This window comes from Diorhabda sublineata, chromosome 1, assembly GCF_026230105.1.
Source record: "Diorhabda sublineata isolate icDioSubl1.1 chromosome 1, icDioSubl1.1, whole genome shotgun sequence".
Classification (NCBI taxonomy): domain Eukaryota; kingdom Metazoa; phylum Arthropoda; class Insecta; order Coleoptera; family Chrysomelidae; genus Diorhabda; species Diorhabda sublineata.
In genome coordinates, this window is record NC_079474.1 from 41,141,722 (window position 1) to 41,163,010 (window position 21,289).

At 31.5% G+C, this 21,289-nt stretch overlaps 1 protein-coding gene across 3 annotated transcripts in view; it reads left to right on the plus strand.

The window, feature by feature from the left end:
• Positions 1-21,289, plus strand: part of LOC130444516 (RNA-binding protein Musashi homolog Rbp6) — a 1,022,388-nt gene that overhangs the window by 672,925 nt on the left and 328,174 nt on the right. For all 3 annotated transcript variants that reach the window (XM_056779678.1, XM_056779688.1, XM_056779699.1), the window contains one exon: positions 13,584-13,676. In XM_056779678.1, coding sequence (XP_056635656.1) covers positions 13,584-13,676 — 93 coding nt within the window. The remainder of the gene's footprint in view (positions 1-13,583; positions 13,677-21,289) is intronic.

Genomic DNA, 21,289 nt, shown 5'->3' on the forward strand with positions numbered 1-21,289 from the left:
TTTTCAGAATCAGAGCCAGAATCCATTCCTCTCAAATTTGAATACGATTTTGCTCTGCTCATGAGTTGAAAAGTCTTAGGATAAATTTGGCATTCATTACAATGACGTCTCATATGATGAAGAATTTAACCTTGTCATTAAGCTTCACAACAGTCAGTTCAAGCGCAGGAATTCATCTTTTTTCCTTAAATTTCACTTATTTTTGCTGCCGAAGAAAGTTCCGTACTTATTTCTACCGGCATATAGTTCATATTACTTGTAAATACTCCTATCACTACATTATCATCTCAAACACATTAGAAGATTCCATGAACTTATAAAATTTGATACAAAACTCATTTTTAATAATTTGTTCAAGATCTATGTTTCACGAGAAGATATCAGTGAAGCGGCTTTAGTTGATTGGAATTTTCCCTACTATCATTGAAGACAAATTAGTTACTGATAATTTCACATAAAACAAAACACCAATTTCACAAACTATCCTAATGAAGAATAATTCTTCAACAATATAATTCACATTGTGAAAAAATTCCAGTTGTTAGTAACATAGAACTCATTTAATCTGATTAAAGGATAATAGAAAACAGGGTATAATTATTGTCTGTTGCAAGTGGTTTTTTAAAATAAACATGCCGTTGTTGTGTAAGCTGAGATTTAATTCAGTAAAATAGAAAAGTTGCTGGAGTATTATTCAAGCACAGCGACAAAAATATGAGAAAGATAATTGTAGAGAATTTCTTTGTACAAACAATCGTTAAAATTGCGATGGTTCCTGATAGTAGGTATACCGTAACATGAGTTTTAACAATGCGGGTCACTTTTACGCAGAAGTTGTACCATTTGAAAATATAATGTTTTTCTAATTTATGTATACGATTTCTTTTCGTGGGATGAATCAATAAACACTGTCTCCAAGGTCCTCAATTCATAATTCACCTTATACTACACTTAACTAATTAGTATAATTCACATATCACTTTTACTTAACTAACTCATATTACTTCTATTTTAGTCTGTTCACTACGACTATTTATTATAAACTGAACTAAACTGCACTACACATCTCCTTATATATCCCAAAAGAAATGTAAAAACTTCTAGAAAATGGAGGAACAAAACAAATGAATAAATAGATCTTCCTAGAAATTATTCATAGGAAACAATGTAAATAAATTGCCTGCTATAATAAAAAGTTACAAAAATAAACAGTTTGAGGATTTTAGGTAACTTATTCAAATATCTATCAAATAGTTGATATTTATCTCTAGAAAATTAAAAAAAACAAATTATGGATATTATACAAGATCTGCTCAAATAATTCATTCCAATTTTACTAGTTAATACTTAATTTCTACGCGAATGAATAAAACAAAGCTCCGTAAGCGCCTGGGTTCGCAATAAAGAAAACGAATGTTTCAAAATAAAAGAATGGCTGCTTCCGTAAATTTTCTGGAAAGCCCATTCTAAGCACAATTCTCTCAAGACTTTCAATGCCGTCAGCGAAAAGGAGAAATTCTTATCGTCGACACGCTGCACCGCATCGGGTTGATTTTGTATGCTTCAATTTATTACAGGTTTTCAAGTGCGTTTAGAAAGTTACGAGTGAAACACGTATTTAGACATATACGTGAAAATGTTTGGAAGTAGAATAATTTTCATCGAATATCTGGTTCCTGAAGGGTATAACAATGTATTGAAACCAATATTAGGAATCAAAAATAACTCGCTCACTAAGAAAACCCAAATACCCAGAGTGCTTATTTTATATATTTATTATTTACATCATCATATATCTTTAGTAAATAGCATATTCCCGCTTCTTAATGCAGGAAGTTGAAAAAGAAGTTCAAAGAAAGTGTATGAGAATTCTCAGTCTAAAATTCAAAATAAGTCTTTTTACATCGTTGAGTTCTCTTGGGTGGTCTACATAGGGTGTAGACCAATTTGTATCGGCTCTTATTTATTTTTTGCTTTTGAAGAAATAACATCGATTTGTGTTTAGTAGCGTTGAAGTTTTTCATTCATTATAATTAGTAAAATGCCTAATCAAAATTTCGCATCGTTTCTTCAAAAGTATTGCAAATGGATTCTACCATGTGAATCAACAGTACAAAGAAATGACTTTAGTTCCTTATATTCTGAGGTAATTGTGAAAATAAAACCTAAAACTCGGAATGAAGATTTTTACATAAGTATCTATATATTATTGAAACCACAAATCCTAGAGGAGGTTAGATTGTTCATTTATTGATAGGTTTTCTATATGCATTCTGTCAAAATCTTATCTTATTGAATCTAGAAAGTAAGAAAAAATAAATGCACCGACAGTGGTTAGATTTCTACAAAATAGTTTTTCAACATTTTTGCCTGATTAAGCGCCTACAAGGGTTCATAAAGAATAAAGGATTTATAAAGAATAATTAGTGAACACCCCCCTCCCTTCAACCTAGGTTTAGTTTAGTACCTATATGAAAAAATTGAATTGTCTGTTTACTTTGATTTGAACCAATAAATATAAGTGTGAGAATTATTTTTGCATATTTTCAACATTTCTTTGCATATTTTAACTAAGTGATTTGTAAATTTATGCGCATATTTTAAGTTTTCTTAGTTACCATAATGCAAATATGCTTACAAAAATGTTGTAGTACCAACAATTTTTTGTACTTTGAGTTTATTTTTGCCAATGACTAGTATTTATTCAAATATGTCTGTCAACATTTTCCGTCTTAAGAGTCTTATACAATTTTTTAAGTCAGACAGTTGGTAATTTTGGAATAAAAAAATAGCACTCAATATATTTTTTCTGATATATTTATTTGTGTATCACTCATATCTTTTTTTAGATATTCCCATCTTGGTAAGTAGATACTACTTTTGTGTACTCCTCCACATTGTACCGTTTGGAATTGTTACGAAAGTGGGCAGAAACCATTGTATTGGTAATTGATTAAACTGTTCTATAATTTTTTTCAACAAAATTCTCGAAATTTTGGACTACTCAAAGCCTTATCACTAACTTGTAGAACTCTCTAAATTTCATGTATTCGCTGATATTCTGATAATGCTTCGAAACGAATATGATCCAAGAAGCTTATATAATAACAAAACCTAACAAAAATTTTCTCGAGTGCAATTTTTAATTGCCACACCAAATATCCCTGTATACAAACATCGTCGCTTTTGAATCCCAAGAGAACATAGGGAACTGAATGTTTATGTTTCAACTTTCCAGAAAGAAACTTATCCTTCTCACGATTTTTCTCGCGGTTTCTCTTTGAAAGAAAGGAAAAATAATTGCGTGAAGTAGAACTACCTGGAGGAATTCCGTTCGCATTATAGACGCACTGAGAATAATTAAATCGTAAATTTAACACTCGAAGGACCTAAGTCAGTTTTAAGAAAAATGGTCGTGGCACAGATGTTATGAACTGCTCAATGGAAATGTGCTCAGCATTTAATTGAAAAAAAAAAACTGTTACAAAATACAAAGTGGCTGTTTGTCAAATGGAGGTTCACATTTTAGGTTGTGGATACACGACATATTATGAAAATGGTTGAACCAATACAGTGACACGTAATTTATGGAGTTCCTAATTATATAGTAAAAGCAAATTATACTCTGACAGACGTTGGCGTAACACGTTTTTTATGGAAACTATGCTATGGATTGCATTGTTTCGGAATAGAAAATATTACGAGAAATGCCTGTTTTTAGAAACAACATATCAAAAAAATCAGTATAATAATTAGAACACCGATATAAATAACCTAAGCATATTTTAGATTTTGAAAAAAAAATTTGTATAAAATTCTAATGTTATGCGTGATAATCTAACTTAATTCTATGCTGGGCGCCATTTCATTTCAACAAACAAAAGTAAATACCAACGAAATTCAGAAGCTCTATCTTTACTAAAGGTTGTTTTTATATTTACGGCGAGGTTGTGGATTCACTAACAATTAAGTGAAGGAAACAATTCAATTATTGCCCTTTCCTTCGAAATTACGAATTCCAGCTCTCAATAATCACTACTTACAAAAAATTCGAATTTACTAAAAATATGTTGAAAGTTGTGTTACTAAGAAATAGAATTCACTGATATAAAATTGTCAGATGCATGTTTCAGATCGATAACAATTAGAAAATATTCTACGATAGACTATTACGCGTGGAAAGTAGGTTAAATATAGTTCAACTCGTAATAAATACAAATATTAGCGTATTTAAGCAATTATGGGAAAAGGGAGGAACGGTAGCGAGATATCTCAATAATTTAAAGCAAACAATGGTGGTTTCCTTTTGTAATACTGTACAAATAAACGTGAGCCTGTTAGCTTAATAAGGACCAGAAAATTTTTTTCTTGTAGTCTACAAGCACAAAAGTGTCTCAACTTGGAAGAAAATAAACATGCTTCGTTTTTTAATGTGGGTACTATATAGTAATGCAGGACAATATAAAAAAAGTTTTTTTAAGATAGATGAAGTCTATAGAAAAATAGAGTTTAGAATAGGTTTCCATTGTATTTAAAGTTCTGTTGGCTGTTTCGTTAACAATTGTTGAAGGGGCCGCTTGTGTAGAAAATGATTTTATATAAGATTTTCTGTGAATCGATAGTTTACAATTACTTCAATCTCTGCTTTTATCAAAATGATATATTGTTAGTCTAAATACTGTTGGCGTTATTTTAACTTTTTTACGGAGGAATGCTAAGCTGAGACAGATGTATGGCGCGCCAGATTTATTAGCGTTCATCCGGGGGGCGCGTCTGAGGTGGCTAGGACAGGTGCAGATGATGCTTTCTGATTGATACCCTCGCAGAGCCTCCAATTCCTGGAGGACGGCGACTGAGAGGAAGACCGCGCCTTCGCTGATTTGGAGCAGACCTGATCCAGCTAGGAGTTTGACGTTGGAGGCAGTACGCTCAGGAAAGAAAGGATCGGCAGTCGATTGTTGGGAAGGCTCTAGTTCTCCAAAGACAGTAGCGCCGGTTAAAAGAGAAGAAGTTATTTTTATTAACACAAAATGCTTGACGTAGCCAAATAACACTATAGATGAGATACTTTTGCTAAACTCACTGTTGATTTGATCAATATTGTGCAAAATATCCTGTCCACAAATTCGCTTACTCGAAAACTCGAAACGTCAAAAGAAAACACAATTGAGGATAGTGGCAAACAACATTTACTTGATTGATTCTAACACTACATTTATTCTAAGGAAGGTAGAAATATTTGAAATGAATGCAGTAACTGGTCTAACATTTTTTCTTTGCTCTACTGAAATAAATATTCGAATAGTTTATTATGCATCAAGTCCAATAGTTACTGAAAGTCTAATAGTTACTGAAACCGTTCAATACATTTGGAGCCCCACGTCTTTTGTTGGTACATTATTAATTTCATATATTCAATTTTCTATCATTATGTAAATCACGGTGTAATTGTATTTTCACCACACGCTTACAGAATATGTTTTTACACTTGGGAGATTTTGTTTTTCATCGCTATCTCTAAAAATTGCGTGATTTTTATATTGGTTGCTACTTTATAATTACACTGCTTTGTAGGTTCTTTTATGTCCATCAAATTTGTTATGTATTACAGAAACGTCAAACAACATGGCACATAATTAAAAGTCGTCAAAATGAAATGAAAATAAGCAATAAACACAAGAGTGGAGTGAGAATTAACTTGATTTCACTGAAATTGGATTTGCTTTGACAAGTAATTAAATAATTGTATCTCTCACACATTTTTTCCAATTCGTATCGTGTTAGGAAAACTCTTTTTAGCAATGATGAGAATTAAAAGTGAGAACAGATATACTGGAGTTATTGTGATCATGCAAACAATTCCAAATATTTACGTAAAATTCATCAAAATAAGTAAATTACATAATACGAAAAATTTCTAGAATATGTATCGAATATTTAATGTATTCAATTAATCGAAATCATTTTTGATATGTATTCTCCTATATGTAATTTCGAATGGTGTTGCGGACTGAGGATCCAATCTAAAACTGAGAATTATTTAAAATGCCACACATTTTATTTGCTTTTATCAAGGCTACAACATTCGAATTACCTCATGCCATAAGTGTTGTTGATAGATTTGAAAAACGCATATGAAGATGTCATTCCTGATATTATTGTCCTTCCTAGTATGTAATTTCGAAACTAAATAATCCGTTGTTACCATATTTCATGATAATAACCTACTTGTGCTCTTGAAATGATTCTGTTCTTTCGAAGTTCGAATTATTGGAAACTGTGATAGGTATTGGTTGCTATAGTAACGACGAAAAGAAAATATTGATCAAAGAGTAGTGACAAAAGACATTCATCTTGATAGTGCGTGTATATTTCACATAAAAAGAATCCGTCTACGTTCGGAACATAGTTGCCAAGCAAGCAAAGCTACTCGAACGAGGAATAGATATGTTCTGGTAGTTCGTAAATTTTTTCTCTTTGAACCAATTACATTAGATATATATGATTTTTAATTTTTTGTACTGCATATACGAATTTAAATCGATTCCTTTCCATACAAATGAAAGTAACAGATCCCATTTAAATCGATTTTTAGACTATAAAAATATCTTGGAAGCCTATTTAACACGCAAAGTGGGCCGTTCGATGTTTGTATGTTGGTGTTGTAATATATTTTCTAGAACATTATTGCCCAATTAATTTCTGGTTGTACGTGAGTATAATTGATGTAAACACATTCTTTAAAATCTATATACGTTCTTTCTGTCTTAGTTAGTCGTTATAGGGACAGATCAATTATCTTCCTCCGCCGCAAAATAAACATATTGTGGAGAAGGGGAAACGTTCTTAATCCATTCGTTATTTTGCAATCAATAGTCTAATAGACTTCGTGTAACAAAGACAATAAAACTAAAGTTGATGAAACGGTTTGAACACAAAATTTCGACAGAAGTATTTAAGTTGGATTGAATAGAAGGTGGTGAATGAAGCACCAGACCTAGTTTCGGCGCGCTCTATATTAGCTCAATCTGTATGTATCTCTCTATAAAGTAGAATCTTTGAATTCAATTTCTCCCCACTTAAAAATATCTGATTAGAAATTCCGCACATTTGTTAATTGAGTATAATAGAATCATTTCATAAATTCATACGAGGGATGCTGCTTAAGTTTTGAGATATGACAATACTTATGAGCATATTTCAGATCTGACATTATCATAATAAAATTTGTTCACAGATATTTGCAACATTCATCTTGAGCAAAAAATTTAATCGTGGTTGTACTCCACTTCAGGATGAATTTATTGGAAGTAGTCTCAAATTGGCTGCTGTGTCAGAAAACATACATGCTGCGCGTAAACTGAGATTGAGGCATATTTGGGCATTAATTCCATTCGCATACATTAAATTCAATTCAAAACAATAATAGACTGGATGGGTCTTTCAAAATTAATCAAATCCAACAAAAGTTGTTCGTATATGAAGCATGTTTTTTTCGGAATAACTGGACATCTCGCTACCGTTTTGTTCGAGCAACTTAGAACATTGAATTCTGAATGGTACAACAGCATTTATTTTCCAGAATTTTTCGAACAAATCAGGGAAACCAGTCGCAGAAGATGATTCATTCCTCACCACAACAATGCGAGCTCTCACATATCAGTTCAAAAAAAAAACGTTTTTGAACAGTCAAAACATCGAATTTATTGGTCATACAACGTACAGTCCAAATTTGGCACCTAATTATTTCTTCTTATTCTCGCAGATCAAAATAAATTGCGAGGTCATCGTTTTTCTACACGTGAAGAAGCTGTTGTTGAAACGTTCAATCCCGCGTTTAAGAGGTACCTCCTTGGTACCTACCTACCTACCTACCTTGAAAATGTCGCAGACATTTCCTAGATTTGCTAATCATTTTTCACTTTACCTATTTCAATCTTTTAATTTTTCACTTTTATGTCAAGCTTTGTAGATGTTAGATGTAACATCACTATAATAATTGATTTAAATAATAAAAATTTTAAAAATTGAATTTTGAGACTTGTTGTCTTAAAGTTCTCGGTAGTTACCACAAAATATTTTATGTATTATTAACATGATTATTATAAAGTAATATTCACAAAATCAAATATTACTACAACATTTTCTTCGGTAAATTGAAACGTAGGGATTGATCTACTCCATTAAATCATTCCTGCTAGATTAATATACGAAATGTTTCAAATATTAACGTTCGCATGCCATGGAAAAACTTTTTAACGAAAATGGTTTCGTGTCTATCTGGCCGGAACACAAATTAAGGGCACATCTATATTCATGAGTACTTTTCTTCAATAAATCACTAGACAATCGAAATCCTATTTTTTAGCATTAGGTTTATAAAAAATTCAATATCGGAACTTTATTATAATAATACTATCACCTCTAACAAGTTCATTTTTTTTTTAAATTCAAAGTGATGGTTATGAATATTGAACAGAAAAAACGAGCAGACTTTCAGACTACAATCCAAATTATGAACGTCAGTAATTTTAAACATTAAATGAAATGATAACCGAATAAAATTCGCATAGAAAAATAACTGGTATAAATCAACAAAGCAGAGTAGCTACAATTCCCTAATTGACAAATTATTTTCATCGCGTAACTCAAACTGAAACTTGCTACTGAAAGAGTGGTAGATCTGTTTTGGATTCCTGGTCATAGAGGACACAGGAGCAATGAAATGTGGACGATCTGAATCCACAAAGTAGTACTGTATGATCGTCAACTGAGTGCGCGATTTAACATATATAATAGGGATTTCAAAAAGTGCGGTAAATCGCATAGTAGCTGAAAATTTGGACACGAGGAAGCTGCACGCAAGATGGCCCTCAAAAACAACATCGTGAACATCATTCAATCAAGTGTTTGGCACTGTTTCACACATTTTTGCGACGTTTCATAACGATAGATGAAACGTGTCAATCACTTCACACCCGAAACAAAACAACAATCAAAACAATGGACTGAAAAAGGAGAACTGGAGAAGGCAAATCTGTAGGCAAGGTGTTTTGGGATAATTTTCATTGACTATGTTAAAAAATGAGAAACTATTACAACGTTTGAGCGAAGTAATCAAGCAAAAATGGTCGCATTTGGCAAAGAAGAAAGTGATGTTTCATCAAGATAATGCACCAGCTCACACATCCGTTAATGCAATGACCAAAATTAATGAATTAGAGTTTAAATTGCTACCTCATGCACCCTACCCGCCAGAATTAGCTCTCTTGGATCAGTTTCTGTTTTAGACTTGAAAAAATGTCTCGGTGGTGACATATTTTCTATCAATGAACAGGTAATGTCGACAAGTTATTGGCTATTTTGAGAAGCTCGACGATTCTTATTATAAAAAGAGTATCGAAGGTATTGAACATCGCTTGCAAATTTGTATGTATTTGTTATAATGAATGAACAAAATTTTCTCAGCTTATCCTCTTCGGATATATAAAATTAATAAAGTTGTAAGCGAAATTGTTTTTTTTTCTGAAACTAAAGTGAAGATAAAAACTTTGTAAATTCCATGTAAACGTAAAGGTATAACCACCGGTATTCTTTCAACATTCCGGTTACATTATAAAAAACTCAGAGTCATAAGTTTATTTTATTCATTATCAATTCATAAATTACTATTTAATACAGAACATTGATCAGATTGTAAATTTTTTTAATCGAATCTATAGATTCTAAAGAATTTTTTTTTAAATCAAAGTAATATCTCTAGAGGAGCTGGGCTGAGAAAATTTCGTTAATCATGAACTAATACTGGCAATAATATCCTGAATTTTGTCGCAGAAACACCTACAATTACTTATTATCCCTTAATTATCAAACATTTCTGAATAATATATCATTGCATCTATAATTTCCTACATTTTCTTCCTCCCGCAAATCCGGATTCTAGAACCGAGCCTCTGATAATTATTTTGGGTTAGATATTTGTGTGAATTTGAATCCGTTAAAGGTAAGAAGTTTAGTATCATCAGTTTGTGAACTAATTAACACGTATCTGTTCTACAACAAGTTAAGTTAAAAACCGAATTATGGATAAAGGGGTTTCACTCGTCAAATGAACCATAAGACTGCGATTATGAACCTATTACTAAAAAGTTCCTGCCGTATCAGAAAAACAAATTTCGAGGTGAAAACTGTCAAAAATTGGTTTTTGCGTTTTTCAGCAACACGATTATCGACAAAAAATTGAAATACTTTCTCAGAGTCATCGTTTGAGAGATATACTGATTGAAGTTGAAAAAAGTTGTAATTAATGTCGTTTATATATTCAAAATACTGTAATGTCAGTTCGAAAGAAACCCACAATTTGTGAAAGCATTTTCTGCGCATTAACACTTTTTTCTGGTATATTGTCAAGTTCAAATAGACAATAAAATGGTTGAAACTGTATTCCCAGCTACGGCTGCAAAAAAAATAAACTGGTTATTGCGAAATTCTTGCATGAGAAAAATTTGCTACAATTTTTGGCATCCAAAAGTAAAGAACGTTCTGAACTTTGGTTTAAAACCATAGAATAAGATGGGTTATACATAAAATATTAAGATTTTATTTTTGTATGATCATTTGATAAATAAAGGGAACATTCGAAACCGATATTGTTTATGAGACACTCACTATAATGTTCTGGTAGCACTCACTTCACAACTTGTTTTCTGTTTGAATTGTATTCTTCAATAGTCCAATCTATTCAGATGAAGTTAGTTCTATTGTCATGTTTTCTGAGAATTGTGTACCTTTTATCTTCAATTCTACTCCTTTTACTTCAAATTAAAAAATTTATATTGAATTGTTTTGTCTATTATCAATAGATTTTTTGAAAACATAAAATCTTCACTTACTTTACGTTTTTCCTATTTACTGAATTGACATATCAGTTCTATTGTGTTTGCAGTATGTCTCTGCTTTTCTCTGTATATAATCAGCACAATTCAATGCACTCAATACCGACAACCAAATATTTTAAATGGCTTATCTGTGCGTATTCACGACAAAGCGGCATTTGGTAGTAAGTATTCAATTAACTCCCGCTTAGCTTGTTTATCAGCGTGTTCGACTAATGTATTTCAGTCTTATCGTTAACTCAGCTAGGGATAACTTGAATCTGTGGAAGTGTGATAATTCTATTATATTACTATGCCACGAAATCGATCAATGAAATCCAGAATATATATTATTCGTCTAAACTAAATCGATCGGTTTAAAACTAGCTCCCTTCGAGATTATAATCGCATACTAACGAATAAACCAATCCTCATAATATTATTTAAAGGAATTTACAATAAGCGATCGACATTAATTCTCCTTTAAGTCCTCGATACATCATTTGGTGTTCATTTGATGTATGGGAACTGACTAGAGAATACAATTGATTGAACTCCTAGCTACAAATTTTGTTACATTTATTTGGAATTTATTCGTCATAATTCTTAGTCTTAAATTATTTTTAGAGGAATAAGATGGGTTATAAATACCCAAACCACACAAGCCAAAAACTTTGGTAACGTCTTGCAGACCAATATCTCTAACATGTACAAAGTGTGAGGTTTTGAAGAAGATATTGAACCGTAAATTAACATGACAAAATTTGCCCTTCTCGAATCGATTCCAAAAGAATACTTTAACAAATGGTAGAACTATAAAGCTAGAATCAGATAGACCTGCTACATTTTCAAATGGTCAAAAATTCCTAGGAGGTATTTATAGATCTCGAAAAAGCATACGATCTAATGAACACTGATAAATTTGAACATAACTTTCAATTTAACGGCATACATAGATAACTTCTTGACACAAAGTATCTTTGTAGTCTAAACAAATGTTGCAATATCTATTAACCAGAAACTATAGGAGGAAACTAGGAATTCCTGAAGGATCCTTCCTAAGCACATCATTTTCCATGGCGGTGTACTACTTCACCTCTTGTATCACCTCTTGTATCACATCCCCATTACTTGTGAGCGTAAATGCAGACGATATTGTAATAAATAGGAAGGAAAAATATAAAAACATTGAAGCCGCTAGTTCAAAATGTACTAAACAATATTGAGGAATGGCAAAACAAGTCTCGCTTCAAAATATATCACGAAAAAATCAAATTCTTCCCATTCGCCCAGAAAAAGTATTCAGAATTAACAATAGGTAAGAGTAAGCTTAATTTGACGAGAGATACAAAAAAACCCGCTGCAGACGGACGAAGGCACAAAAGGCATTTTTACAAAAAAAATATTTCCTCCTTAGTTCTCACCAAAGAGAGAATCCTATGGATGTGAATTAATAGAATGGGTCAAACCTTGTATCAATATATGTAACTGAAAAATATACAAATACGAGTAGGCTCTGGTGTCTTATAACTTTCAGATGGATCCCTGCAAAAATTTCCCTCAATGTTCAATTTCACTATTTTCAAAGGTTTTTCCTTATTTTTGGTTCTTGTTTCAATCATTCATCACTTATGTCCGTATTTTCTCTAGTTTCTATAGAAAATTTGAAATTAATTGTGATTCCTATTCTACGAATTTTCTGATTATGAAAATCATTTTCAGTAAATTAGTGCAGTGGTAATTGATGTACACATTGAGGCATTGAGGACTAGTGCAGAAGATCGATTGGCTATGGATAGGATAGACTTTTGAAAAATTTTTGAAAAATGCTAGTGATGTGTTATTTCCTATTTGGATGATGTGATATCCATTATTGTGATTTAGAAATGTATCTTCAAGTCAATCGTGATAGAATCATATTCATAGTTTAATGCTAGGGATTTTTGGAACTCCATAATGAATTATTAGTTAAACGAAAGTGTTATTAAAGTTAAAGAAAAGTGTTATTGAAATAAATCAACAGCTGAAACTGATGTTTTATTTCTTGACATATAATACAATACAACAGAAAATTCATTTCACCTGATATTTTTGCCACTCTTAGTGTCTTAACTTTGTTGCTTGTACGTCACCTTTGTTAATTTCATCGTTCATTAATTTTCTTTCAACTTTTTTATCAATATTTATTTTATACAGTACTAATTAGATAAATTTATGAATTGATAAATGCATCTTTACCGTACCACATACTGAAAGTACTTCAGTATAAGTTACAACTCGAACTCCAAATATATGACATCAAGTGTGTGAAACACTAATTTTAGGAATTTCACAACAAGAATATTCAGTTGCATTTTTTTGTTTAATAGATGGAGCTCCTACAAACATTACCTGCTGAATCTGCTTAGAAAATCTAGTGCAATATTTATTTCTCCATGACACTGAACATATCTTCTTGATAATACTCCTCCATTAAAATGGACAATATGGCGTTCCAGATTTGAGTCGAACATTCTAGATATTTCATGTGTGTTGACAAGGCAAAACTGCATGGAACATTACCAATATATACTTCTTTCTACGACTCGAGTACCCAATGTCTTGTACCCTTGTCTTCAAAATGTATTTTTTCTAACTAATTAAAAATTGCCTTTTTAGAACAGATTTATTCCATTTATATTAAAATTAACGTTAATTTTTTGGTTATAGATGGTTACCAGGACGAAAAAAATATTCGTAGGCGGACTATCTGCACCTACCACATTAGAAGACGTGAAAACATACTTCGAACAATTTGGACCGGTGAGTAAATCAAAATAAATATGAAACTAATTCGATAAAGACTATGAACAGAGATAAACGGGTTGATGTGTTTTGATACTAGAGCAAGCAAGCAAAATTAACGAGGAAAACTGTGACAATGGCCAATTGATAAGTAATGTCGGTTGTAACTTCTGTTCAGAAACTTTTTCTCGAACTTCTATAAGTACTTCTTTAAAATCCATATTTATTGTAACTGGTGGTAGGAGTATCGGTAGTTTTGGTCCACAGAGGAGAAAAGAGTGAAGAGATCACCGAGATCAGAGATATTTATAGTTATTTTTGATTCAAGGAAAATAATTGTGTTGTACAGAATTAGAGGGATTACAGCACACTGTATGAGTAAGGAAAAGACGTCTTAAGGCTAGGGGTGGTTTAGTAGCTCCGACGTTGTAAGGCTGAAGCAGATCAGAGCAGAGGCGAAAAGCAGTGTTGTGAACAGAGTTTAATAAATAAGTGCTGTAGCTGAGTTGATATAAACAAGTATAGAATGTAGGTGACTGATAGTTTTAATTTGTTTAATATCTTAAAGCAAAATTCCATTAATAACATCAATATTTAGCGAGCATTATATGTATTTAGATCAGTTGGAATTTTGGAGAAGTTTAAAAATATCATTCGATGAAAATAATACGGACGAATACGATTTTTTTAATTATAAGCTTTCTGATATTATCATTATCGCGTGCTTGGCATTGAAATTATAGAATTAATTTTAATTTATACACTGATTTATTAAAGTCGATCATTCGAAATTAATTTTCAATATTCTTTGAATAAATTCCCAATATCTCATTTTATTCCGTTAGATTTTGCAAATTATTACAGATCCGCACTCACGAATATATTGAGCTGCAATCTAAAAAATATTTGTGATTCACAAAGATTTTTGTCGAGTCTGATATACTGTCAGTCACACTGGTAACACACATTTCTACAGTATAACTATTTTAGAACCACCACTTACATTCTAGTGCTTCAGCAAGACTTTATTGCTTCAATAAGACTTCGCTTATGGTGAAAAATGGAGAAATTACCATAAAGAAGTTTAATAATACGAAAAACTTCCAAAAGTGATCATTATAGTGTAAAATGAAGTAAGTTTAAAGTGACAAAAGATTACGAAATTCTCAGTTGATAATATTTTCCCAGTTTTTGCACGCTTAAAAATTTTTTTATCATTTCATCAACTTAGAAGCTTACTAATCAGACCGTAAATTGTAGTAGCTAGAAACAATTTTATTATTCTCATATTTTGCAATCTAAATTTATTATGGAAAAATGATGAATAAAGTCTAGAACCTTTCATTTTTCTATGAAAATCATTCACACACAAAATCTAAACAAAGCAATTACGTAATATATCCCATAAATGCCACATTTTTTTCTTCCTTGTTTGTTGATTCTTATTCTAGCTAACATTATTTGAGATTTTTATAGAGGGTTCATAAATTAGAAGAAATAAATATTTTATTTATTATTGACGATGGAAATATCATTTTTTATTCCTGTCTAATGCAATAAATCTAATAATTCATGTAATTGATATATGATACCTTAATATACTTTAATTATGTGTGTCTTATTGTTAGAATAACTAAGTTATGTTACAGAGAGAAATGCTTCTATGTCAAAAAATTGTTTACAATTTGTAGACAAAACAAGGCACTTTCCAGTAAATATGCCTCCAAATTATTGCGAAATGTGGGAAAAGATTTTATAGATTTGATTTTAATTGATAAGTGATTGTGCATTTTTTGCATTGTAAAGTATTGAACCCTTGACTAATTCTGAACGCGGAGTAGGTAGATAAAGTTCGTGCTCTGCGTTTCATAAGTAGATAGCTGTGCAATGATCTGTCTAAAACTGGAGTAGCGTGCTTATGGATTAGGAAAACATATTTAAAGGCTGAATAAAGAAAGAAAAATAAATATTTAGATTATTTAAAAGATGTTCCGCAGGGACCCCTGCTATTTAGTTTGAGTAAATATCTAACAACTCTCTTTTGTCGTTTGAAGAATCGCTCAAATTGAGAAGATGTGACTCAATAAAGGCATAATAAACTGTTATAGAGGTGGATAAGTTTAGTTCCTTGAAAACTGATCTTTGCGCAAAACAGGCAGAACTTAATTTTTTAGATAAAGCGGAAATATGTAGCTCTCAGAAACAAAGAACTTGACATCGTTGGAACGCTGTTTTCATAACGCGCATTATCAATTACTAACAGACAGTCTGCGCGAACAAACCAAATGTCACAGTAGAATAGAAAGAGATTAAATGATTCAGATTTTTTATGAGATAACTGCCTAATGTTTTAATTCAATTTCTTACGTGACAGAAAAAGTTTGTGTGTTTACTAGATAAAGAAAAAGAGAAGAGCGTGAAAAAAGGCTTTTCCTCTCTTTTCCTTTCCTTTCCTACAATAGGGAAGTTTAATGAAAACAAGTACATTCAGACGGAACCAATCGCTAACTATTAGCGATAACATATAGAAGATAATTGAAAATAAAGTAAATGAAGAAGAATCTCTTATAATAAAATGCATCCAACATTTTTGCTACCATTAATAACGAAATTATAAAGTGCAGTGTTTCAAACCACATTCATAGATATCTTAAAAAAAAAGCTGCGTCAACAACAGAGAAAAACAAGAAATATGCCGCAACAAAACATTATCTTATGTGTCAATACATCGAAATAATCAATAAATTTTCGTGCCTAACGGACTCGAAATGGCATGTTACAAATACTTTTCACGGTCCTTTAAGTACTGATAGATAAGGTTCACTATATTATTACTTAATGGCACTTATATCCTTTCATTAATACATTTGTTAAATATTGGATTTAGCGTACTACTCAAATAGATTCAAACAAAAATAAATCATTTCCGTGTTTCCAAATCTTTCCGAATTAACCAATTTCTATTTTCCAAATTACTTTATTTATGGGAAACATTACGTGACATTATTTGATATGATATTGAATATTTTGAATGTATAACTTTGACCGGTTTATGTATCTGATATCCGTCAATAGTGTAATCAAATACAAATTAGACCGAAACATACAATAAGTACAATTGTTTATATAGAACTGTTTTTCAAATATAAAACGTTGTTTTATACAAAGGAATAGCTACAATACCAACATACATTTTATATCGGCAAACTCTTCAATAAGATTTTCTCCGAATTTAATAAAATACATGAAATGAGACTAAAACAAATCCAACTTTTTCTTTGAAGCGTTTTCTAACCCTAACAGACATTTTACCTTCTATAGTATACGTGAATCTATCGAAGAAGGGACGAAATAACAAATAAACCCTTGAAACTTTCGAAATATTCCCTGGAAAATGACAATTTCAACAAAAATTTTATGCAATGATTTTTCGCAAAGAAACACTGAAATTAATGAAGCATTTTAATAATCAATAGTGTAATTCGTATTTTTGAGAAAAAATTGGATTACTTGAACATGTATCGATGAATAGAAAGTGCAAACGAATATTTTGATAAAATAAGCTATGATTGGAACACGATTATGAACTAAATAAGACCTGGCAAATAATAATACAAGATTTCCGAAGAATCTGGTACTATGATATCGATCCACTCCATTTACCGTACTAAATCAAGATTTTATTTATAAATAACATTACCAGAAAGTCACTATACTCCATATAGAGCCGCAACTGGTCTACTTCTAAACGTAAATAATCACAAAGACATCGCAGCTCATTGAAGTAAATCCTAATTTAGGCAACCGTAAAAACAATAATGTACTGTTATCATCGTTATCATTATAGAAAAATATTAGTTTGAAGGTACATATAGACCTAGTTGTGATTCTTGGCGGTCGTATAATAGCCAACCGCTACAAACCAGACATATAAGAACCTCATATAATGTTATATACCTATCAAAATGTCATAAAAGCATGATAATGCACGACAACGATTATACAAGGTTTTCTATGGTTTTTCTGTAATCTAGTGAGCCGGTTGACCAGCCAAATGGGCGACAACAGCTGATATTGTCCAAAGAGCCATTTGATTATCCAGCTCTACTCTCTTTTTCTTTCTTTTTTTCTCTTTTTTCTGCACTTTTCATTCCATTACGGTCCACACCACTCTACCTTCTTCAATCCACCACAACTCTAGTTCTGCAGAGAAATCTTTCCTATATTAGGGCCAAAGGTAAAGAAGATCCCATGAAAATAATGTCCTCATCCCAATCACAAACAACCCAAAAAACCTCTCTCTCTCTCTACCTCAAAAATTTATATATCCATACTCTGAATTGTTCAAGCCTGATCTTCAGTCGAATGAATATTGAGGTCTAGATAAATTGTCATACAGATTGACCTAAATAAGGGATCTCATGCATCAGAAATTTGATTTTGAATATGCTTAGAACATATGCAACACTTGATATTTCATTACAGAAATTAATTGTGATGAATTTTTCGCATTAAGTTTCATCCGTCTCTTTATCATCGAACCAGTGTCTTCAACTTACATTTTTCATTTAAAAAAGAGCCAAAACTCGCAAAATGCTATGACCTCGGACTATACGAAAACAGGCGTGCCTCAAAATGGTAGGCTGAAATAAACATATATGAAGTTAGGTTTGGTACTTTTAAGCCAAACCTTGTACTTTTATACTATTAATAGTTATTTCATGTATTCGTTGTAATGAAATTAGTTCAGTAAATGAGCGTTTAAACTGATCAAGTAAAATCGTTCTAGAAAAAACAAAACATAAAGATAATTTGAGTTGAAGACTAGATCACTTGCCGAGGAGCAAAGGAGTTTCAAGTAGTCTCTGTGTAATATTTACAGGATATATCATGAGATCATCTATTTGATGCCTTTTTTTTATATTGTTGTGTTGTGTAAGAATTGCACTTGTTTAAACTTCCAGCATAGTTATTTCAGTCGATCAAATGAGCTCAATGTATGGGTTAACATGTTCCATTGGTAACAAGTCACGTAAATTCATCGACTTTATAAAATCACTTGAATAGTGTAAACGCCCCTTAAGTCGATATTTGATAGAACTTTCTATTAAGTTTATGTCTAACAATTCCGCTTTTTCACTACAGCATCAGAAATAAAGACCACTGTTAGACAGAAAAAAGATATATCCAACGATATAAAGCTAATACATTGCCATTAGGCACATCAAAACTTTTTTTATAAAGCCAATTTGATCAAACTTCAACTTTATTATTTGCCAATACAATAATTTATTATCTGTAGAACTTTGAGAAGTTTTTGGACGAACAACACTGATTAAAAGTTCTACAGTGGAGTTTGCCCCATTCGTGCGAAACTGTTTTTTGAACTGGAAAAAGTCTAAATAATTCATATTTTAGAAGTATTTCTCTCTTATAATAGAACGTTTTGAGAGTGTTGAAGTTCATTTAGAATAAAAGCGTTCGAACACTTCTAAATATATTAATAAACAAAAAGAAATTAGTTCTGTTAATATAACCTCACTTATTTAGTGAACTTATTTTATAAGCAATAATATTATAAAAACAAAAATCTCACGGAACCTTAAATAATTTTTATTACAACCAGAATAGAAGATGAACTAAATATGAATTGAATTATGGAAACAAATGTAGAAAATAGTCACTGAAGAATGTGAAAAATCAAAATTTTTTGAATCTTTGAAAGCATAAGATATAAAGTTGACTGAATTTATTGAAATTGTGATTTGAAAATCTTCATGTGCTATTCTTATAAAAATCATTGGATTTATTAGGGAAAATTCGAACCATTCGGTTATATTTCAATTATTTATTAAGTAAATATAATGTAATGGTTCTGTCTTTGGTCTTCAAAAATACATTCCTTTGTTAATACATCTTCCTCAAATATAGTATTAAAAATCAAGCTACAGTTCGTATATTTTATTCATGACATTGATTCACGTTTTATTGCAACTCTTCAAAGGCATTAAAGCCATTTTGCCTGCATCTAAAACGTAAAAAATAATGTCAGTAAGCCGAACAATGTTTCTCCAACTTCCAATAAAACTCTTAACAAAGGGTACTTTAACTTTATAAAACCCTCTTTATCTAACCTGCTTCATAAATTTAAACAGTGGCAACTATAAAAGTAAAAGATTAAAATATCAATTAAGAGCGCTATTAAACCGCCCCGTTCGAAAAAGACATTTATCAAATTGGGAAGGCTTCTGGCAGAGAAACTGTACAGTGTAATACGTTAATAAGTAAATTAAGAAGGACCGCTGGCATAAATAAGGGCTCTTGCAGACCCATTATAGACCGAATTCGCGTCTGGTGCTAGTCGATACCGAGCCATTAAAGCTCAATACCAATAAAAATAGATTTTGGTTCAATGAATGCACCATCGCGTCGATGTGTTTTTTATTAAGATAAACTACAACTACAAACTGCTTACAAGCGAGGCTTTGCAATTAAAAATTAACAAAATGTCTAATCTACGATCCTGCTATGGGAAGATATAAAAATAAAAAAAAAGTTTGATTTCTTTAAAAAATATGAACCCTCCATGATATGATGAAAACGAAAATAGTTTATTGCTAATATCTCACTTACTCTATGAGCTATATGTGAAGATGATAATATAAACAGGGTGTTTCAAAAAAAGGTGATCCCATCTCTAGGATAGATAGAAAACTGAAAAATAGTTTGGGTTGGCTTGGGATAAAGGGCGTTGGAGAAAAAAATTATACAATTTGGTTAGGTGATACATCCAATGAATTTGTATGTATGTATGACTCTCATAAAGGGTGCTAGTTAAACGGTTCGTACCAAGTAATATTGAAAATGAAGTAATAAGCGATGCTGGAATGAAGTAATGATAATGATAAAAATCACAGATGAAAATTTGAAAGAAGACTAATAACATAAAATAGGATTCAATCATAGTAAGTGTTCAAAATGTCCTCCGATTTCACGGATACACAAATCCGTTTTTTCTAAAGAATCCATCTTCTAAACGGTTGGGAGTCAGCTATGAGGTCATTCAGTTCGTGAGGTGAATTTACCTCTGTAGCATTTTTCTTTGAGATACGACAAAAGTGTATAATCCAAGGGATTAAAATCACATGACCAAGGAGGCCGATGAATCGGAGCTTCTGCACCTTTACCAATCCATCGATTCGCAAAATGGCTACTAAACCAATCACGACATCTTTTATCAAAGTTCGGCGGAACTTCATCATGCATAAAAAATAGATATCTTCGCTCGTTTAGCGTGGCATCGTCCTTAATAAGAGTCCATTTTAAAAATTTTGGATTGAGGGCTGTAATTTCTTGTGAAGCTAGGCAAAAATCTACTCTAACCAGTAGATCTTCTGACAAGAGCTCTTGGACTTGTCTGTAATAATAAGGATGTAGCTGTTGTTCTTTAAGTATCCTCCAAGTACTTGGACGTATTTGTTTGTTTTACGCTATTCCTTACACTAAATGTTGGATTTTGATCAACTATATTTAAAATCATTAATTAATGGTTCTTAGTCTACCAGAAGTTAGGTCTCTTATTCTCAGCTTCTCGATAACGTCGTTCAATGGCTATAAATGTATTTTTACTT